The 15,164-nt window shown below is 46.2% G+C and overlaps 9 protein-coding genes across 9 annotated transcripts; 3 read left to right on the forward strand and 6 right to left on the reverse strand.

Moving 5' to 3' along the window:
* Window positions 1-500: 500 nt before the first annotated feature.
* Window positions 501-2,608, forward strand: C8R40DRAFT_1173231 (uncharacterized protein; the record flags this gene model as incomplete). The annotated part of the gene is made up of 18 exons (XM_046231988.1): window positions 501-647; window positions 700-713; window positions 778-837; window positions 895-949; window positions 1,026-1,043; window positions 1,121-1,146; window positions 1,219-1,233; window positions 1,298-1,328; window positions 1,397-1,421; window positions 1,478-1,559; window positions 1,622-1,661; window positions 1,730-1,830; window positions 1,883-1,942; window positions 1,988-2,015; window positions 2,073-2,130; window positions 2,196-2,335; window positions 2,392-2,496; window positions 2,561-2,608. 18 exons carry the CDS (start codon window positions 501-503, stop codon window positions 2,606-2,608), a joined length of 1,053 nt encoding a protein of 350 aa, XP_046083926.1.
* On the reverse strand, window positions 2,545-4,652 carry C8R40DRAFT_423066 (uncharacterized protein). The gene is made up of 8 exons (XM_046235025.1): window positions 4,352-4,652; window positions 4,231-4,295; window positions 4,035-4,178; window positions 3,815-3,984; window positions 3,227-3,749; window positions 3,090-3,154; window positions 2,902-3,029; window positions 2,545-2,833 (listed from the first exon to the last, which is right to left on the reverse strand). Exons 1-8 carry the CDS (start codon window positions 4,506-4,508, stop codon window positions 2,790-2,792), a joined length of 1,296 nt encoding a protein of 431 aa, XP_046083927.1. The 5' UTR covers window positions 4,509-4,652; the 3' UTR covers window positions 2,545-2,789.
* C8R40DRAFT_423244 (uncharacterized protein) lies at window positions 4,478-5,056 on the reverse strand. The gene is made up of 2 exons (XM_046235027.1): window positions 5,032-5,056; window positions 4,478-4,903 (listed from the first exon to the last, which is right to left on the reverse strand). The coding sequence occupies exon 2, from the start codon at window positions 4,857-4,859 to the stop codon at window positions 4,614-4,616; it is 246 nt and encodes an 81-aa protein (XP_046083928.1). The 5' UTR covers window positions 4,860-4,903; window positions 5,032-5,056; the 3' UTR covers window positions 4,478-4,613.
* A 13-nt stretch (window positions 5,057-5,069) lies between these two features.
* C8R40DRAFT_1115896 (FAD/NAD-P-binding domain-containing protein) lies at window positions 5,070-7,023 on the reverse strand. The gene is made up of 6 exons (XM_046228573.1): window positions 6,803-7,023; window positions 6,674-6,745; window positions 6,249-6,622; window positions 5,900-6,196; window positions 5,789-5,839; window positions 5,070-5,710 (listed from the first exon to the last, which is right to left on the reverse strand). Exons 1-6 carry the CDS (start codon window positions 6,939-6,941, stop codon window positions 5,369-5,371), a joined length of 1,275 nt encoding a protein of 424 aa, XP_046083929.1. The 5' UTR covers window positions 6,942-7,023; the 3' UTR covers window positions 5,070-5,368.
* Window positions 7,024-7,509: 486 nt separating this feature from the next.
* On the reverse strand, window positions 7,510-9,055 carry C8R40DRAFT_1200057 (transcription factor IIA, alpha/beta subunit-domain-containing protein; the record flags this gene model as incomplete). The annotated part of the gene is made up of 5 exons (XM_046233113.1): window positions 7,510-7,894; window positions 7,954-8,045; window positions 8,095-8,820; window positions 8,874-8,956; window positions 9,016-9,055. The coding sequence occupies 5 exons, from the start codon at window positions 9,053-9,055 to the stop codon at window positions 7,879-7,881; spliced, it is 957 nt and encodes a 318-aa protein (XP_046083930.1). The 3' UTR covers window positions 7,510-7,878.
* A 75-nt stretch (window positions 9,056-9,130) lies between these two features.
* On the forward strand, window positions 9,131-10,372 carry C8R40DRAFT_1115905 (uncharacterized protein). The gene is made up of 3 exons (XM_046228574.1): window positions 9,131-9,673; window positions 9,738-9,882; window positions 9,932-10,372. Exons 1-3 carry the CDS (start codon window positions 9,442-9,444, stop codon window positions 10,008-10,010), a joined length of 456 nt encoding a protein of 151 aa, XP_046083931.1. The 5' UTR covers window positions 9,131-9,441; the 3' UTR covers window positions 10,011-10,372.
* A 268-nt stretch (window positions 10,373-10,640) lies between these two features.
* On the reverse strand, window positions 10,641-11,313 carry C8R40DRAFT_1115908 (uncharacterized protein). Its single transcript, XM_046228575.1, has 3 exons — window positions 11,139-11,313; window positions 10,962-11,029; window positions 10,641-10,897 (listed from the first exon to the last, which is right to left on the reverse strand). The coding sequence occupies exons 1-3, from the start codon at window positions 11,307-11,309 to the stop codon at window positions 10,735-10,737; spliced, it is 402 nt and encodes a 133-aa protein (XP_046083932.1). The 5' UTR covers window positions 11,310-11,313; the 3' UTR covers window positions 10,641-10,734.
* A 391-nt stretch (window positions 11,314-11,704) lies between these two features.
* Window positions 11,705-12,790, reverse strand: C8R40DRAFT_1162028 (coproporphyrinogen III oxidase; the record flags this gene model as incomplete). Its single annotated transcript, XM_046230201.1, has 2 exons — window positions 11,705-12,564; window positions 12,616-12,790. The coding sequence occupies 2 exons, from the start codon at window positions 12,788-12,790 to the stop codon at window positions 11,705-11,707; spliced, it is 1,035 nt and encodes a 344-aa protein (XP_046083933.1).
* On the forward strand, window positions 12,558-14,358 carry C8R40DRAFT_424846 (uncharacterized protein). The gene is made up of 4 exons (XM_046235029.1): window positions 12,558-13,363; window positions 13,418-14,012; window positions 14,068-14,276; window positions 14,332-14,358. Exons 1-3 carry the CDS (start codon window positions 12,991-12,993, stop codon window positions 14,201-14,203), a joined length of 1,104 nt encoding a protein of 367 aa, XP_046083934.1. The 5' UTR covers window positions 12,558-12,990; the 3' UTR covers window positions 14,204-14,276; window positions 14,332-14,358.
* Window positions 14,359-15,164: the final 806 nt, after the last annotated feature.

Raw genomic sequence — 15,164 nt, forward strand, 5'->3', positions numbered from 1 at the left:
GCAGGTCCCAATACATACCCAGACATGCTCGTCGTATCCAGTTTAGGTTCTTCGAATAGTCCAGTGATAATTATCGACATTCCCTTTCCGGTGAGTTCAATTCTTCCCTCCCGTAACCTCCACAAAGTCTTGGCTTAACTTTCTTAGTTTCTATCCTTTTCCATCTTGTCCTCTTCCTTCTTCGGCCCAACAAAACAGGTCGCAGCTTGGAGTCGTGTAACCTGATGAAGAAGAAGGGTGGATGATCAAGTCATGACTCATACCAGGTCACCGCCAAATAATCTTGCCTGTGGCTGTGGTGGTTATGGAAACAAAAGCAATGAAACATCAAGCAATGTACAACTTTATATCTTACAAGTTCACAAGGTTTGTGCCTTGCGTTGCGTTGCTGTTCAGGAGTATATATGTAGAGGCTAGCTTCCCGAGTTTCTTCTTCCCTTCCTTCCCCTTCAGTCACCACTGACACGGATTGTCTCTCAGATTGCGACCTTTGGCGCAAAATGTCCCTCACTTTTGACCTGAACGATACACTGGGTGCAGCGTTCATTGGCTACAGTATATCATGCGTCATATTCGGGATTTTTACAACTCAAGCCATCAGTTTTTATCATCGATATAGGACGGACCCTTTGAACTTGAAAATCCTGGTGCGTTAATTTCGGGGGTACTGTCGTTAAATCCGTGATTTATATGGTTTAGGTGGGAGTGGTCTGGTACGCGAACTATTACTTTATTGAGGATTTTCTCTGGAAGGCTTCAGGACCAATGATACATTAGGTGTACAGAATTGCTTCATCAAACACTAGTTGCACATGCCTTATATCACTACACTGTCTCGTACGTCTTGTAGGCTAGAATCAACGATTCGATATTGATTGGTCCTTGTCTCCCTAGGCTTTTTGGCTCACCCATAGCTGTATTCACAGAACCCGTGGAATGGTCTCTCGTGGTACGATGAGCCTATCTTTTTGCCTTCTTCCCTATTAATTCCTACAGCACTGTTCACGCACTTACTGCTTCTACAGACTCAGGTCTTGGTTGGAGTACGTTATGATTTGCGGCGTGACATCTTCGACAAGTTTGAATCTCAGGCTCATGATTATATGTTTGATTCCTACAGGCCATTTCAGGGAGCATCGTAAAGGCGTAAGTTCTTGTTTATCAGCTGCCACTCCTATGTCAACTTATTGTTATCTCGACGAAAAAGGTGCTTTGTAGTTCGCGTCTGGAGATGTAAGTACCCTAATCAGATCCCTGGTTCCATGTACCGTTTGACATGCTTCATGGGTATAGTTAGCAATCGCAACAAAATCGTTACGACTGCACTTGTAAGTGTGTTCCCTCTGCAAAGATTCGGTTTCAATCATCTGAGATATACATTACTTGTGTCCTCCAGGCGGTAGTCATCCTCGTGCAAATAGGTGAATGATCTAATATTCAGAAATGATGGGTTGGGTGCTGAAATTCACTCTCAAAGGGTGTATACTGGGTAGTCTCATGTATTTATCCCGTCAGCATGTCACTAACGACGTTTACATTACAGCCTATGAGGTCGGAGCGTGAGTTATATATTCGACAAACACATCCTGATCGACACTGATTCAATAGCGTCTATGACTAGCTTCCATCTTCAAAATATTCTGGACATTGCGAAAATCAAGGTGAGGGAAATCTATCTTCTCTTATGGCCACTCAGGTTGATGTCATGATACTACACGATTCTCTACAGGTCGTAGCCTCGCTAGCATTAGCTACAGGAGCATTAGCGGACTTTCTGATCGCAGTAGCACTATGCTACTATCTTCGGAAATTACGCACAGGATATCGAGAGTTAGTTATTGAGTCGGTCCTTCCGAGCCAACCAATCTCACACCTCATACAGACCTGATTCACTGCTCAACAGCCTGGTACAGTATGCTCTGAATACCGGTGCTTTAACGAGGTAGGCATCCATATCCTTATTGATAGAATCTGACATGCTTCACAGTACGATGAGCATTTTGACCCTAGTTTTGGTATGTTCCATAATTCGTATGTCTCGAACTTTTCCACTGAACAAGGATATCAATCAGTATGATGCACGTACATCTACATTCCAATATATGGGAGTGTATTTCGTACTTTCTAAAAGTAAGTCATTCTCGTTTCATCAACAGTTTCCTGAGCAGATGAAAAAATTAACGTGACGATGATAGTGTTCGCTGTATCGTTTATGTGTGCGCTCAGCACCCGAAAACAGGTAACAGGGAAAATAGGAGATGAATATGCATATACGAACGGTGGCTTTGGTGGTTTCACTGCAGAATCATCTTTACGGACTGTAAATCATATCGACGTAAGCCTAATATTAGACAAGTCAGACTATCGTTATGCTGATGTACGGTGGGGCAGCCTTATCCTCTAAAACCACAAGCTACAGTTCAAGATTCGAGCGTGAGCATGGAGTTGGGATCGTGGAATGCTGAAAATCAATTATACGGAGTCCAGAATGAATATGTAAGTTTGACTACCATTCCTGCGTTGCGCACTATGGCTACGGGCCACTGATTGATGTTCTTAGTCGAAACCACAGATATCTCCCTTGAGGAGAAAAGTTGAAGAAGTATGAGAGTTTGTATTCTTTCAAAAGGGACGAGAACGCATACAATTTGGATGGGTGTTCTTAGTAGATCCACAGTCAGAGGATAAGCAGAAGGGGAGACGTCCGATAGACAATAATATTGAGCTATCCCTACATTAAATCAATATATGTCTATGTATGTTTCTCTAAGAGGCATGTTGCATGCCCTTCACGTTTTCTTAACGAAAGTAGCCATGCCTTGATTTGAGGAACCTGAACATGAAGGCATAACCAGTCAGGGCGCCTAATAATGATTCCTGTAATGATTAAAGGATACTCACTGATAGGTATTCCTGCAGCCATAAGCGTGGAGGCTACGTTGAGCGACTGGATGTGTTGTGCCTTTCCTGGAGCATTCAAAGACATGACCTCGATTGTACTGAAGTTTTCGGCGAGGATGTAAAGGAAGCTATAGATGAAAAGGTTAGGAAGGATGAGGAAGGATATTTGATGGTAAAGAAGAACGTACTCGTTATCCTGGAGAGAAGCTACATCACCGTCAAAGAGACCGACCATATTCGTTGAGTTGTACTGCTGTGAATAGGTTTCAGTAATCAGTCGAACGAGGAATGTCGATATGACTTGAAGAAAAAAAAAACTAGCTACCTGCACCACCGATCCCTTTAAATTGTTGTCTATGTTCACCTCGAACACTGCACCTCCAGCATCGATCATATAATAATTCCCAGTCTTCGGACTATATGTAGACCAGCAGATGGCACCGAGGGTATTGACATCCACGGATGAAGACTTACTCCCATCCGACAAGTCAAAAATGGTGAAACCGTCGTTCGTATCAGCAGCGATAATTGCGCTGTTTTCGCCTGCGATTCGAGTGAATCCAAAAGGATTGTTACCATTTTTGGGTGGAGCAATAGGCATGTATTTTTCAGATAATGAGCCATCTGATTCGTCGATATCCCATATAGCAATATATCCGACTACGGCAGGAGGTCCAGGCAGAAGACCTTTGACGGAGGCCAAGAGCTGGGTGTCGTCTGCGGAGAAAAGGACTTGACCAACGGTGCTTCCGGCGCCAGTCGTTGCGGGAGTGGTTTGGTTCAAATGGAGGTAACGTGTGGTTTCTGGTATTATTTGAAGACCGGCGGTTTGGTTGACGTGGAAGCAGCTGTGGACGAAGTAAAAGGATTCAGATGTTGCAGAACGGCAGAGATACCAGAAAGGAAACCGAACCTGACACCGTTGATGATTCCTCCGTTCAACACACAAATAGTATCACCGGCATTATTGAATGCAATCGAAGTAGGGAAATGACCGCCGCTGGATATTGGCTCTCCAACGATAGTCAAGTTGGATGGGTCGTTCTCGTCGATCTTGAACAAAGTGACGGTGTGGGATCCAGCCTAAGAAGGGCTCGTCGAACACGTTTGATTGAACATCGAGTCGGTCTCACATTAACAGTAACCAGCATATTGGACGAAGCGCTAACTGATATGGCTCCCTGAGAGTTTAAGCCATCCGGGCCCGTGGTAGCACCTGTACCAGCTGCGACGACGTGGGATCCGATCCCGCCAGTGGCATACGCGGAACGAAGTATCTGAAAAAAGGACGTGACGAGAGGAACGATGAAGGATATAGAATTCACGTACGAGCTGTCCGTCTGAACCAATGTCAGCAGCGACGACGTAGTTGCCATTGGGTTCATTTGTAATGACTGTAGCAAGTTCCAATATTTAGATCAATGTTTGGATTTATGATGATCTGACTGACAGTATGCTGATCCTACAGGTGAAGCGGATACGGTTGTGTTGAAGTACGCCTTTGCTTTGCCCTTGTAATGTCCAGATATCGTTATTGTAGAAGCCACATTCTGAAGGCTAGCGAACAAGGAAAGTGCCAAGAAGACGGAGCGAGTGAAGGATTTCATGAGAGAATAACTTGAAAGTATCAAGGCAGATGTATGAGAGAATTATAGAGGACACAGAGCTCTTATAACCCGCCGCGTTACTGTATTGAAGCATAATGTAGTTGCTCAATGCTGTCCTGATATTGAAAATAGGTTTTTGTTTTTGGTTAACGGATATCGGAATATTGAATTGAACCAGCAACAGCTATCATATTTCGTTCGCAGGCTCGGAGATGCTTGAAAAGGCAGATTTAGTGTTTGACTGGCGCGAGTCACAGCGCCCACCAGTACAGTGGCGGTGAACGTTGTGCTAGAAAAGGAAATGCCGGAATTCTGATCCCGGACAAGCACGACCAAACACATTTCCTGCATTTTGGAAGTCAAAGCGAGTTTTCGCAGTCACGTGCCAATAAAGACTGTCTCAAAAATCATGTAAGACTCATATACTAAGACAACATTGCGTTCTTGAGCGAACTAGATACAATTATAAATGATATAATCGAGACCTAAATCATCCTATAATAAGTGTGGTGAAAGCATGCACCTTGGGCTCAGTGAGTACCTTGACATTTCCATCTGATGGTCATCAACATTGACAATCATTTGAGTATGTAGTAGTCACAGATACACTCAGAACTTCAATGAGTAGCTATGGTATATGAATGTCATGTAATTATAACTTTGAACAATACATAAAATGGGATTTGAGGGCTATAGTGAGCATACTGATAGCCAAACTTTGAGTGTGATTCCTGAGAGTGTGAATGCCAAACCGACGAACCACGGGAAAGTCGCTCATATATAGAGGCTAGTACGGTGGTTCAACCCTTCCTTTTTTCTTTCTTTTCTATTATATGCCGGACTCTTGAGTATCGCAACTATCACATCTTCTCCAACTCTGCCTCCGTTTTTCGCCAGTCGCCCTCGACATCTCCCTCCTTTAACCATGTAAACGACTCCCCGATGCGTTCGCCCAACACTTGCAATTCATCCGGCGTTGGACCTCTACTATTGGCGTCGGGTTGCGAACCCCCAAATACGAGTCCAGGATAATTAAATTCGTACATCAAACCGTTATCATACGACGCCTTCGCGGCTTTTTGAGCAACCGGGAGGCGGAAGGTTTCGTAGAGTTTAAGGATTATGGGGAGTGTAGATGGTCTGGAAGGGGATGATAAAGCGGCTTTGGGATGAGCGAGAAGGCGGCCAAGGAGGTGTGCATCCTAGAAATGTGATTAGAGATGATGACAGGGAAAGAAGCTAGTACGGAAGATGAGGAAAATCATGGCAATAGAACATACCTCGATGGCTTGTCCACCTCCTACACCTTGATGGGGTAACATGGCATGAGCCTACAAAACAACGGGAGAACAAGTTAATCACAGAGATTGGGCATTAAGGAGACAACTCACAGCATCTCCGATCAGCCCAACGTTTCCCAACACACAGAACGGTAGAGGCTTGACCCTATGTATAACCCAACAGCTCACTTTCAAAGGATCAGGGTCGATGCACTCCAAAACTTCACGAAGCTCTGGCTCCCATCCTTCGCAAAGGGCTAACACTTCGTCACGTGAGGATGGGACAACACTTTGATTTTGGAATCGGGCGAGACTGGGAGAAGATAGATCTGGGCGGTACATATAAAGAATGATACCGATATAAGGACCGAGAGGATGGGTAATAACATGCTGGGATTTTCCGCACCACTGTACGACCGCTAAAATCAGAATAAGGCAGGAGAGAGACGAGATAACTTACAGCTTTCGGACGGTTCAACACTATGTGTTGTGGGTATTTTTCCTTGAGCTTTTCGGTTGGCACAGGCCCTCTATAAGCTAGAGTTCCGCTATATTCTGCTCGTGCGTATTGCGTGTATTCCTTGTTACCCGTTTCTTCGGCGAGACCGCTGAACATTGTGTGCCTTGTAGCAGAATATACCCCGTCTGCGCCAATGAGAATGTCGGCCTCGGCTGTGGTGTTGTCGGCAAAGTGAAGAGTAATACCAGAGTCGTTGTCTCCGGCGTGGACTGTGTAGCTGACAAGGGCCTTGAAAATATGGATGGTACAGTTCTCAGAAAGCTTGGATTGGAGGATTTCGAGAAGTGTGGGTCGATGGAGACCTAGAGGACCGTCTGTTATGTAGGACGTTAGCGCGGAGGTACGGCACTAATGAAAATACGAACAGGGCATAACATGATCATGGAAATCGTAGCCTGGTGTTGGTTGGTCGGATTTGCGAAAGATTGGACCTCGAGCTAGAAAGATGTGTTATCAGCCTTTTACAGAAAGAAATGCCATTCCTAACGACTTACATTCACCATCAACAGGGACCTTGACTCCACGCTTGACTAGTTCTTCCTCAAATCCCAAGTCTTGCAAGACTTGCCAAGAACGTTTCCATATGCCAACTCCAGCTCCGATAACAGATACCTCGCTCTTGGATTCGTACATGTCAACTTTGATGATACCATCTTGTTCGGACGTGAACTTGGATATCGTAGCGGCGAGGGTAAGACCACCAATTCCACATCCGCTATTGGAGAATTCAATGGCAAGTCCAAGATGTGTACTTGTAAACCACTTACACAATTGCTACACGAAACCTGACATTATTCTTCCTTCCATTTCGCTGCGTCTCCGGAACGTCCATGATTGTGAAGAGAGAACCTCGATATCAGAGGAAAGCGCGAATTTGGGGGGTTCTTCATCGTTGGCTGTACAAATGTATAAGGCATCCCCGAAATATACAGCGAAAACCAAGGATCTGTCAGGAATTAGGAATGGCGCCGCCAACGGCCGAGATTCGAGAAAATTTGACCATGACTTCGTTCGGGGTTTGTAAATAAGGGCTTCAAGCCCTAACATGACCTGACATCGATGCCAAGTAGCTATGAAAAGAGTTACAGGATCTACAGTAAAGGGCTTTTCAGCGTAAGCGCCCGTTTTTTGTCCACAACTTCAAGAGGCATCGGCGATTATTTGGGGAAAGGCGCGCTACAAGGTCTCCAGAGCCGATTCTATACTACTATCAATACTTTCTTCTAGTATACACTGTACGGAGCCGGGACGAAGCTGATTAGGGCACGATACAGATGCTGAGATATTGGTTAGGCAACATTGAGGCGACATGATATGACATTTTCGAGAAGGGATACTCTACCGTAGCCATAGTAGATATGTAGATAGATAAAGCTGATTAAGGAGACGAATGATGTAGTTGATGCTTCAGGTGTACAGTATGCGTGACACAGGATGGGAGAACAGTGAACGGTGAGCGATAGACGTGTGCATGCAAAGGTAGAACATAGCGAAGAAAAAAAAGTTTTTAATTGAGATGTTTTTTGATTCAAACAATTTGATGGCGAGAACGATACAAAACCAATGATGATTACCATTCAAATTCCCTGACAGGAGAAAGGAGTGAGCGAGGCAGCGATTCCGCATAATTTGGCAAGCAACGTACCCAGTACATTTGGAGAAGAGATAATCCTTTCCATTTACATGAATCATTCCATCCTTCAGGATACATTTCCACTTGTTCTTGACTCGTGCGACCTAATACGAAGTGAAAGTCTGGTAAGAGAAAGCAAAGATTGTAGCTCACTTTATCATAAGTACAGAATACAATGTCCGTTTCTCCGACAGCACCATCGTCTGCCTCCTCTTCGTCTCCGGTATCTGAATCGTCCAAGTCGCTGTTGATAGCTTCTGAGTCTGCGGAGGCACTCGTTGACGCTTGAGGTTGTGGCAAAGAAGGATGTGTTGATCGGGGTGCATAAGGAGGCGGGGTTTGTGAGTCCTCATCGGATTCATCTTCAGATGGGCCATCAAGCTGAGGGATGCGACCTGAACTCCCACCACCACCTGAATTAGATGGAGGAGGAGGCGCAGACATTGTTGCAATTGGAGTGCCATTTGTCGGCGGAACGTAAGCACGACCTAAAGGAACGCCGGCGCCATTTGTGGGTATGGATTGGACCGGTGGCGGACCTGGCGGAAAAGAGAGTATACTAGTTTGACTACCGTACTGAGGAACCGCAGGCTGGCGCGCGCCGTTGATAGCGGGACCAGGAAGATGAGGAAGGGCATAGGCCATCTGCGGAGCATTGTGTAACATGTAACGAGTGTCTATCGGTTCTGCTTTCACACCAGGTTGTGGAGGAGCGGCGGCAACATAAGAATGAGGTGCTGCTGCCGCTGTATATGCTGGATGACTTTGCATCATGTGCATAGCATGAGTCTGATACGAATGGTGAGGAGCTTGCGCGGGCGGAACGTTTACTACTTCAAAATCGGCGACATGAGAGGCAATAACTTTGTTCTCCCATTTCTAAAAGAGCAAGTTAGTTCTCCAAAGATCTTCTCCTACCACTCATGACATACGTGCTGCAATTCAGCGAGAACGTCTTCAGAAACGCCATATTCTTCGAATTCAGGCTTAATTGCGGCGATAACGTCGTCAATTACTGAACGATATATTCCAGGCTCCAGAAAACAGCGTTATTACGACTTTGAAAGCAGCTACTTCCAGGAAGGTTGTAGCTCACCACAATTTTATTTGACATTGTAGCTGAAACGCTGAACGCTGGCCAAGGCACGACGACGAGACTCAGCTGCGGACAGGTGGTGGGAAGAAAAAGAGCGCAACAGCCTTATATACCCGTTGCAATTTACCTCCAGAGGGAATATTGAAGCTCCGCTTGCAGAGCTCGGCAAAATCCGAAGCGCACGGACCATTGCGCCACTTCAATTCTTTTTCTACGCCACCCACCTCAACATTTTGTGGTGCTTCTGTGGCTCTTCATAAATTACCATGACGCTTCGACTCCAGAAAGTGACGTTTAGGCCTTTCCAACCAGCTCAAAAGCCGTGCAAATTCTGTTCAAGAATCCCAAGTTCCATCTTTTACAAACGTTCAACACCTACTTGATCTGATATTTCTATCTTGACAATGCCTTTGTTCAAACAAAACTCTCCTGAACCTTCTCCTCCACCTCAAGCGGAGCCTACCCGCAAGGGCACCCTTTTTGGCCGTCGTCAGCGTTCTGCTTCGCCAGATCGTTCGAACAAGTCCAATCGTACCAGGAATAGCTCTGACTCTGACAGCGTCGGTCGAGCAGGCAGCACCCGCAGCGGTGGCCTATTCGGTGGACGTATCGGTGGCCGAGGCTTCCCTCACAATGGTGCGTATCTCACGAGTATTTCTGCTTCACCTGTTTTTCTGACTCTGTCCACCCTGTAATGTAGACCCTACCATTATGTCTGCTCGCGAAAAAGTTTCCGACGCCGAAGAATCTGAGAAGGCTGCCGACCGCGCTTTACAGCAAGCCAGAGCCAGCGTGAAGGCAGCTAAAGATCACGTCAAGTTCCTCGAGAAAGAGGCTGAGGATGAGTACGCTATGACTTGCTTTCAAAATCCAATTCTAATACTTTCATTCTAGTGCCCATCGTGCCAGGCTTAAGCAAGCTGAGGCCAAGGTCGTCAGCAGATCCGCTCGTGGTCTCGGTCGTCACGGTTGAAACGAATTCGAACTATACCATGTATCGCTATTTCCGATCGTTAGAGCAGATTATACCATTCCCCCAAACTATGATATATCACATCTATAATAAATGTATTTCTACTACCATCTGTGATCCTTCTCAAAATCGGAATTGAAATCCAATCGACCTTGTTATAACTGTCAACGCTATCCATTGAAGCGGCGTGGTGCTATGTCCCCTCATCGACATGTCCCCCCCTCATTTCGTTTCTAGTCCATGCTTTATCTTTTTCCATTCTGACAGTAATGTGTCATCCACAACCATCGCATGTCCTTCGTAACCACTGGGAAGTTGCGACAGGTGCGTCAACACAGCATGAATGTAGTCCCTGGCATTAGTGATGAGGGGCCATGACATTGTCCGAGGACCAGCACCAAGTTTACCAAGTGCCCGCAAGTCTCTCAAAGTCGCCATGGTACTCCTGAATTGCTCCTCATCACGGAAGTAAGCTATAAGCTGCGTATTATCCGGTCCTAAGTTCTGCAAGCCCTTCGGACTCCTCTGGAGTGGATAAATGTATATGCCGCCATGCGGATCACGTCCAGCTGTCAGACCGTAATTGTTGTAGAAGAAAAGAGCTGGTCTTTGTTCACCGTGGAGGAATGATGTGGTTTCGTCCCATCCGAGGCTGAGCACGACTACGTTCGGTGCTATATCATACTATCCATGAGCATTTGGTCGGACCAGAACAGGTGGTATATTACACACCGAGGGGTCGAGGAGCAAGTTTTAAGGGGGAAGCGACCACAGTAATACTGAGGAGAGCGACAAGGAAGAAGCATGCGTACAACAATTGACTTTTGGCATTGGAAATTGAAAGGAGGAAAAATACGTGCATGTTGAACGTATGAGTCAAGATGGCACTGTGTTAAACGATAGATATCTATCGGCGACAACGACGGTAGGACTGGTATAGGAGGGACATACGGGATACCACTGAGCAAATGATAATGGAAGAAATTTGACCAGCAAATTTGACCCGTAAGTTTGAGTAACTGTGGTGATGTATTCGTCAAATGCAAATTAAGGATTGCATGATTAGGTTCGGAGAGAGGGGGTAATGACAGTTAGATCTGGTGGTAGAAGGAAGAAAATGCAACCTACCGAACCAGCGCTTGGCAGAAGGTGCGGGGAAACTTCAAGAGAGTGGGGATCTTTATTGCGAGCGAAGCGAAGCAATACTGGCCATAGGGTGGAAAATTGCGTCAATCCCACAAGGCCACAGCCACCGCCGTTTTTGGTAATCCCCTGTAATCCCTTGTAATCCCTCCTCATTGAATTCAGTATTCTATCTTCTATAACCCTATATATTCTCATGGTGAATGTAGTATGCCACTTCTTTCTTCTGTCAAACAGCAGATAAGGGGAAAACTTCTAGTGGGTAAGCACCAGTACAAATTGTGAAAATCATATATGAATGAAATATACATACTGTATGTATCATTAAAATTGTCCAGTGGATCACTGAATGACTTCCGGGTCAAATAAATTTGCTTGTTCTACTCAGGTTCTGCTGAGGTTCCGTTGAGTATCATGATGGTTTACCCGGCCCTTATACGACTCACCCTCAATCGGAGCTGCCAGATGTTTGATTGTACAGGAAATTATTGAGCGGTGGTAAATGATATGTACCTTCGTACGTGCACAAAAAACTCCTCCTACTCACCAGCCTAAACCCATTCCTTCGGTTCCTTTAGTACCCGGATGAGTTGTCCCTCTTCCGTCTCCTCATCTGCGCCCATTTCCGACATATACTCCCATCTTGCTGTCTCTGGCAAACTCATCAATATACTCTCTACCCTCGCCCCGGGAGTCATCAACCCAAACTTCGTCCCTCGATCAACAACAAGGTTAAACTCCACATATCGTCCTCTGCGAATAAGCTGCCACCGCCTTTGTTCATCGGTGTAAGGCATTTTGGCTCGTTGTTCTACGATGGGTACGTATGCCGGAATGAAAGCGGCTCCGAGACTTTTTACGAACACGAAAATGGAATCGAGGGTACGAGGGTGATCTGATGGGTTATCTGGAAGACGTGCGTGTGGGCCAGCATGGAGATCGTCAAAGAAGATTCCCCCGATTCCTCGAGATTCGCTGCGATGAGGGATGTAGAAATATTCATCGCACCATTTCTTGAGAGCGGGGTAGAAAGAAGGGGAAAAGGCATCACATGCGGATTTGTGGGTTTGGTGGAAGTGAGTCGCGTCGGCAGGATAGAGGTAGGAGGGCGTCAAGTCTGAGCCACCGCCAAACCACCATGCAAGAGTTTTTGGTGCGACATCCGCACTAGCAGCAGCGCTCTCAGGATCCGTAATCTCGAAATATCTATAATTTGCATGGCACGTCGGGGCATGCGGGTTTTTGGGATGGATCACCAAACTAATGCCCGCTGCGAAGAAGGGCAAGCCGCCTGGAGCGTCTTCCGGTAGCGGCATCGAGGTATGATCTGCGCGCATTTGTTTGATAGCTGGAGGAGGAAGGGTTCCATGAACGATAGAGATATTGACGCCGGCTTTTTCGAGGATGAATTCTGTGTTGGTTTATGAATGATCGCTCGGTGTATAGGAGAGAATGAATTCACCTTTCTGTCCTTCGCTAGCTGTGGGAGCAGCAAAGACACAAGACTGTCCCATTCCACCTTCAGGCCTCACCCAGCTATCACGCTGGAATTTGGGAGCATTAGGATCGAGTTTCTCTAGTGCCTGGACAATGTCCTCTTGCAGAGAACGGATCCATGACTCCATCTTGCCACGCATTGACTTCGAGTTGGAGGGTGAGCTTGAAGATTCTAATGAAGAAGACATCGTTGTAGTGGTGGAAGAAAGCTTGCGAAAATCGCGCTCATGGTGATAAACAACTAGAGAGAATTCTCGACTGAGCTGGACCGGTCCGAGAGTGGTCCCGACTAGACCGATTTCAAAATTTGGTTGTGGAATGATCTATCCACGAATGATTAATGGAGAACGAGCGACTAACGTCGAAGAGTACTCGAGGCAGTCCTTACAAAAAAATAAGCTACTCATATAGATTATCGCTCCGTACGGCGGATGCTGATTTGTGGAGCGGCATTCGGCCGGCTCTGGCTCAAATATTTTCGGCGGAAATCCGCCTAATTAACAGCTTTCTTTCCTCGACGATGGCAGACCAAGCAGAATTCGCCTTCATAAAGACATTTGTCAATACTATATCTACACAACCAATCAATTATGACGATGAATACCAACAGCCACCAGAAAACTCGTTGAAGAAGATCCCCGTCTTAACAGGAGTAGCCGTGCCAGAGCCACCCGCTCGTAAGGTAGAAGAAACTGCGGCTGGTTCATCTTCCAGTAAGGGGTTCAAGGGTGATATTGCTGTATCTTGCACTAACTCTGCCCATACAGCCACACTGAAGTTGCTCATTAAGTCCACCAAACCACCCATAACTTACACACTTTCTGGTATTCACCCAACCGATACTATTTCCGCTATCAAACAGCATCTCTCGACCACTAATCCAACTGCTCCTGCTCCCGATGCTCAGAGACTCCTTCTGAAGGGTAAAGCTCTCGCGGACAACAAACTGTTGAAAGAATATCCGGTGAAAGATGGAGACACGATTAACTTGATGGTCAAACCCGGCGTGGAGTGGAATCCTGCTGCCTCTGCTGCGGACCCGCCAGTGGTTACTCTAAACACTCCTGCTCCGAAACCAGCTTTTGGGACGTCCTTGTCGTCTTCTTTGCTGTCAGGAGGCTCGCCTGCTGCTCCTTCGGGGCATACAGGAAAGAGACACCAACGCATCCCCTCCGTTGTCTTATCCCCCTCCCCGTCCAACGAGGATGAACTTGGCGCGCAGCCGAGGAAGGACGTTCTCCTGACACTAGACACTACCGACCTCGCTCTCGGCACGGGTAGTACTCCCAAAGAAACCTTGGGTGCGTATCATTTAACGATCTCGAGTCCGGGATTCTGGGATAAGTTGATCCAATTTCTGAGGTACGCCCATATCTTTGGTACAGTTTCGATCGTAATTGATGGTCCACTATCAAAGAACGGAGTTCACGAACGAATCCGACGCACTCACTGCATTCGAAGATTTTCTTGCTGCGAGCAAAGGCTATTTGAGTGCGAGCGACATAGCAAAGATACGGGATCATGTCGGGGTTATGGGGATGGCTGGTACATGACCGAGAGAAGAAAGGAGAGGTTGCTCTTTACTGCACTGCGTTCGCATCGGGCCTTATACATAATCAAATCAAAGTCTGTTATTGCTCTATCCTTGTAACGATCCGTGACTGATTTCTTGCGTTGCTAGATAAGATATAATCTCCTGGCTTAATGTACTTCATGGTTGTCAAAATTCAAATGGTTTTCAAGAATACTATCATGCATGGCGTGCGTTCTGTCTCTGCATTTTTCCAGACTCTTGCTGTCAAGTTCGTATGAACGATAACAACGGAAACGGAAGTTATCTTGGACGCAAGTCACTACTTAATATGTCACTTGGGATTTTTCGGCACAGGTAGCGCAAGTTCTTGTCTCAGGCACTTCAATTCGCTGCTAACAAACTATTTGGTATTCAGGTATCATATGAAGTTTGTAAGGGCCTTTTCGTGGCTACTTCTTTGATCTATGAGCACATTTCACGACGACATATCTTTCAGAGGATTGCCAGGATTCAATTGCTGATCGAGGTCCGACCGTTCAAAAGATTCTCGAAACCCTCGTTTAGCTCTTGTTGATGATCCACTATCTACTATCCCCAGTCGATGACTCGATGTTCGTTCCTAGTCCTTTTTGGGGGTCCATTTGATCCAATGGTATCGGTAACTTCGAATTGAAGGAAACAGTTACCTAGATTTGCTTCATTTGCTTCAATTGTCCATTCCTCGAGAAATCCTGCGATCAGTTCGAGGAACGGTTAGAATCTGGCCGGGATGGCCGGAAAACGGTTTGACTTTTGCTCCGATTCCGATCCCCTCTTGTCCTACACACTAGGTATGTGGCGTTCAGTGCATTTGTAGTGTTATACCGATTGGTATGCCTCAGACTTTGAACCAGCGTATTCAGATTTTTGGAACAGGCTAGTGGACTGCCTCATGGACATCCTACTATCCACAACCGCTGTTTGATCCCTTGGTCGTCGGG

Source organism: Lentinula edodes, assembly GCF_021015755.1.
Source record: "Lentinula edodes strain Le(Bin) 0899 ss11 chromosome Unknown C8R40scaffold_29, whole genome shotgun sequence".
Lineage (NCBI taxonomy): Eukaryota > Fungi > Basidiomycota > Agaricomycetes > Agaricales > Omphalotaceae > Lentinula > Lentinula edodes.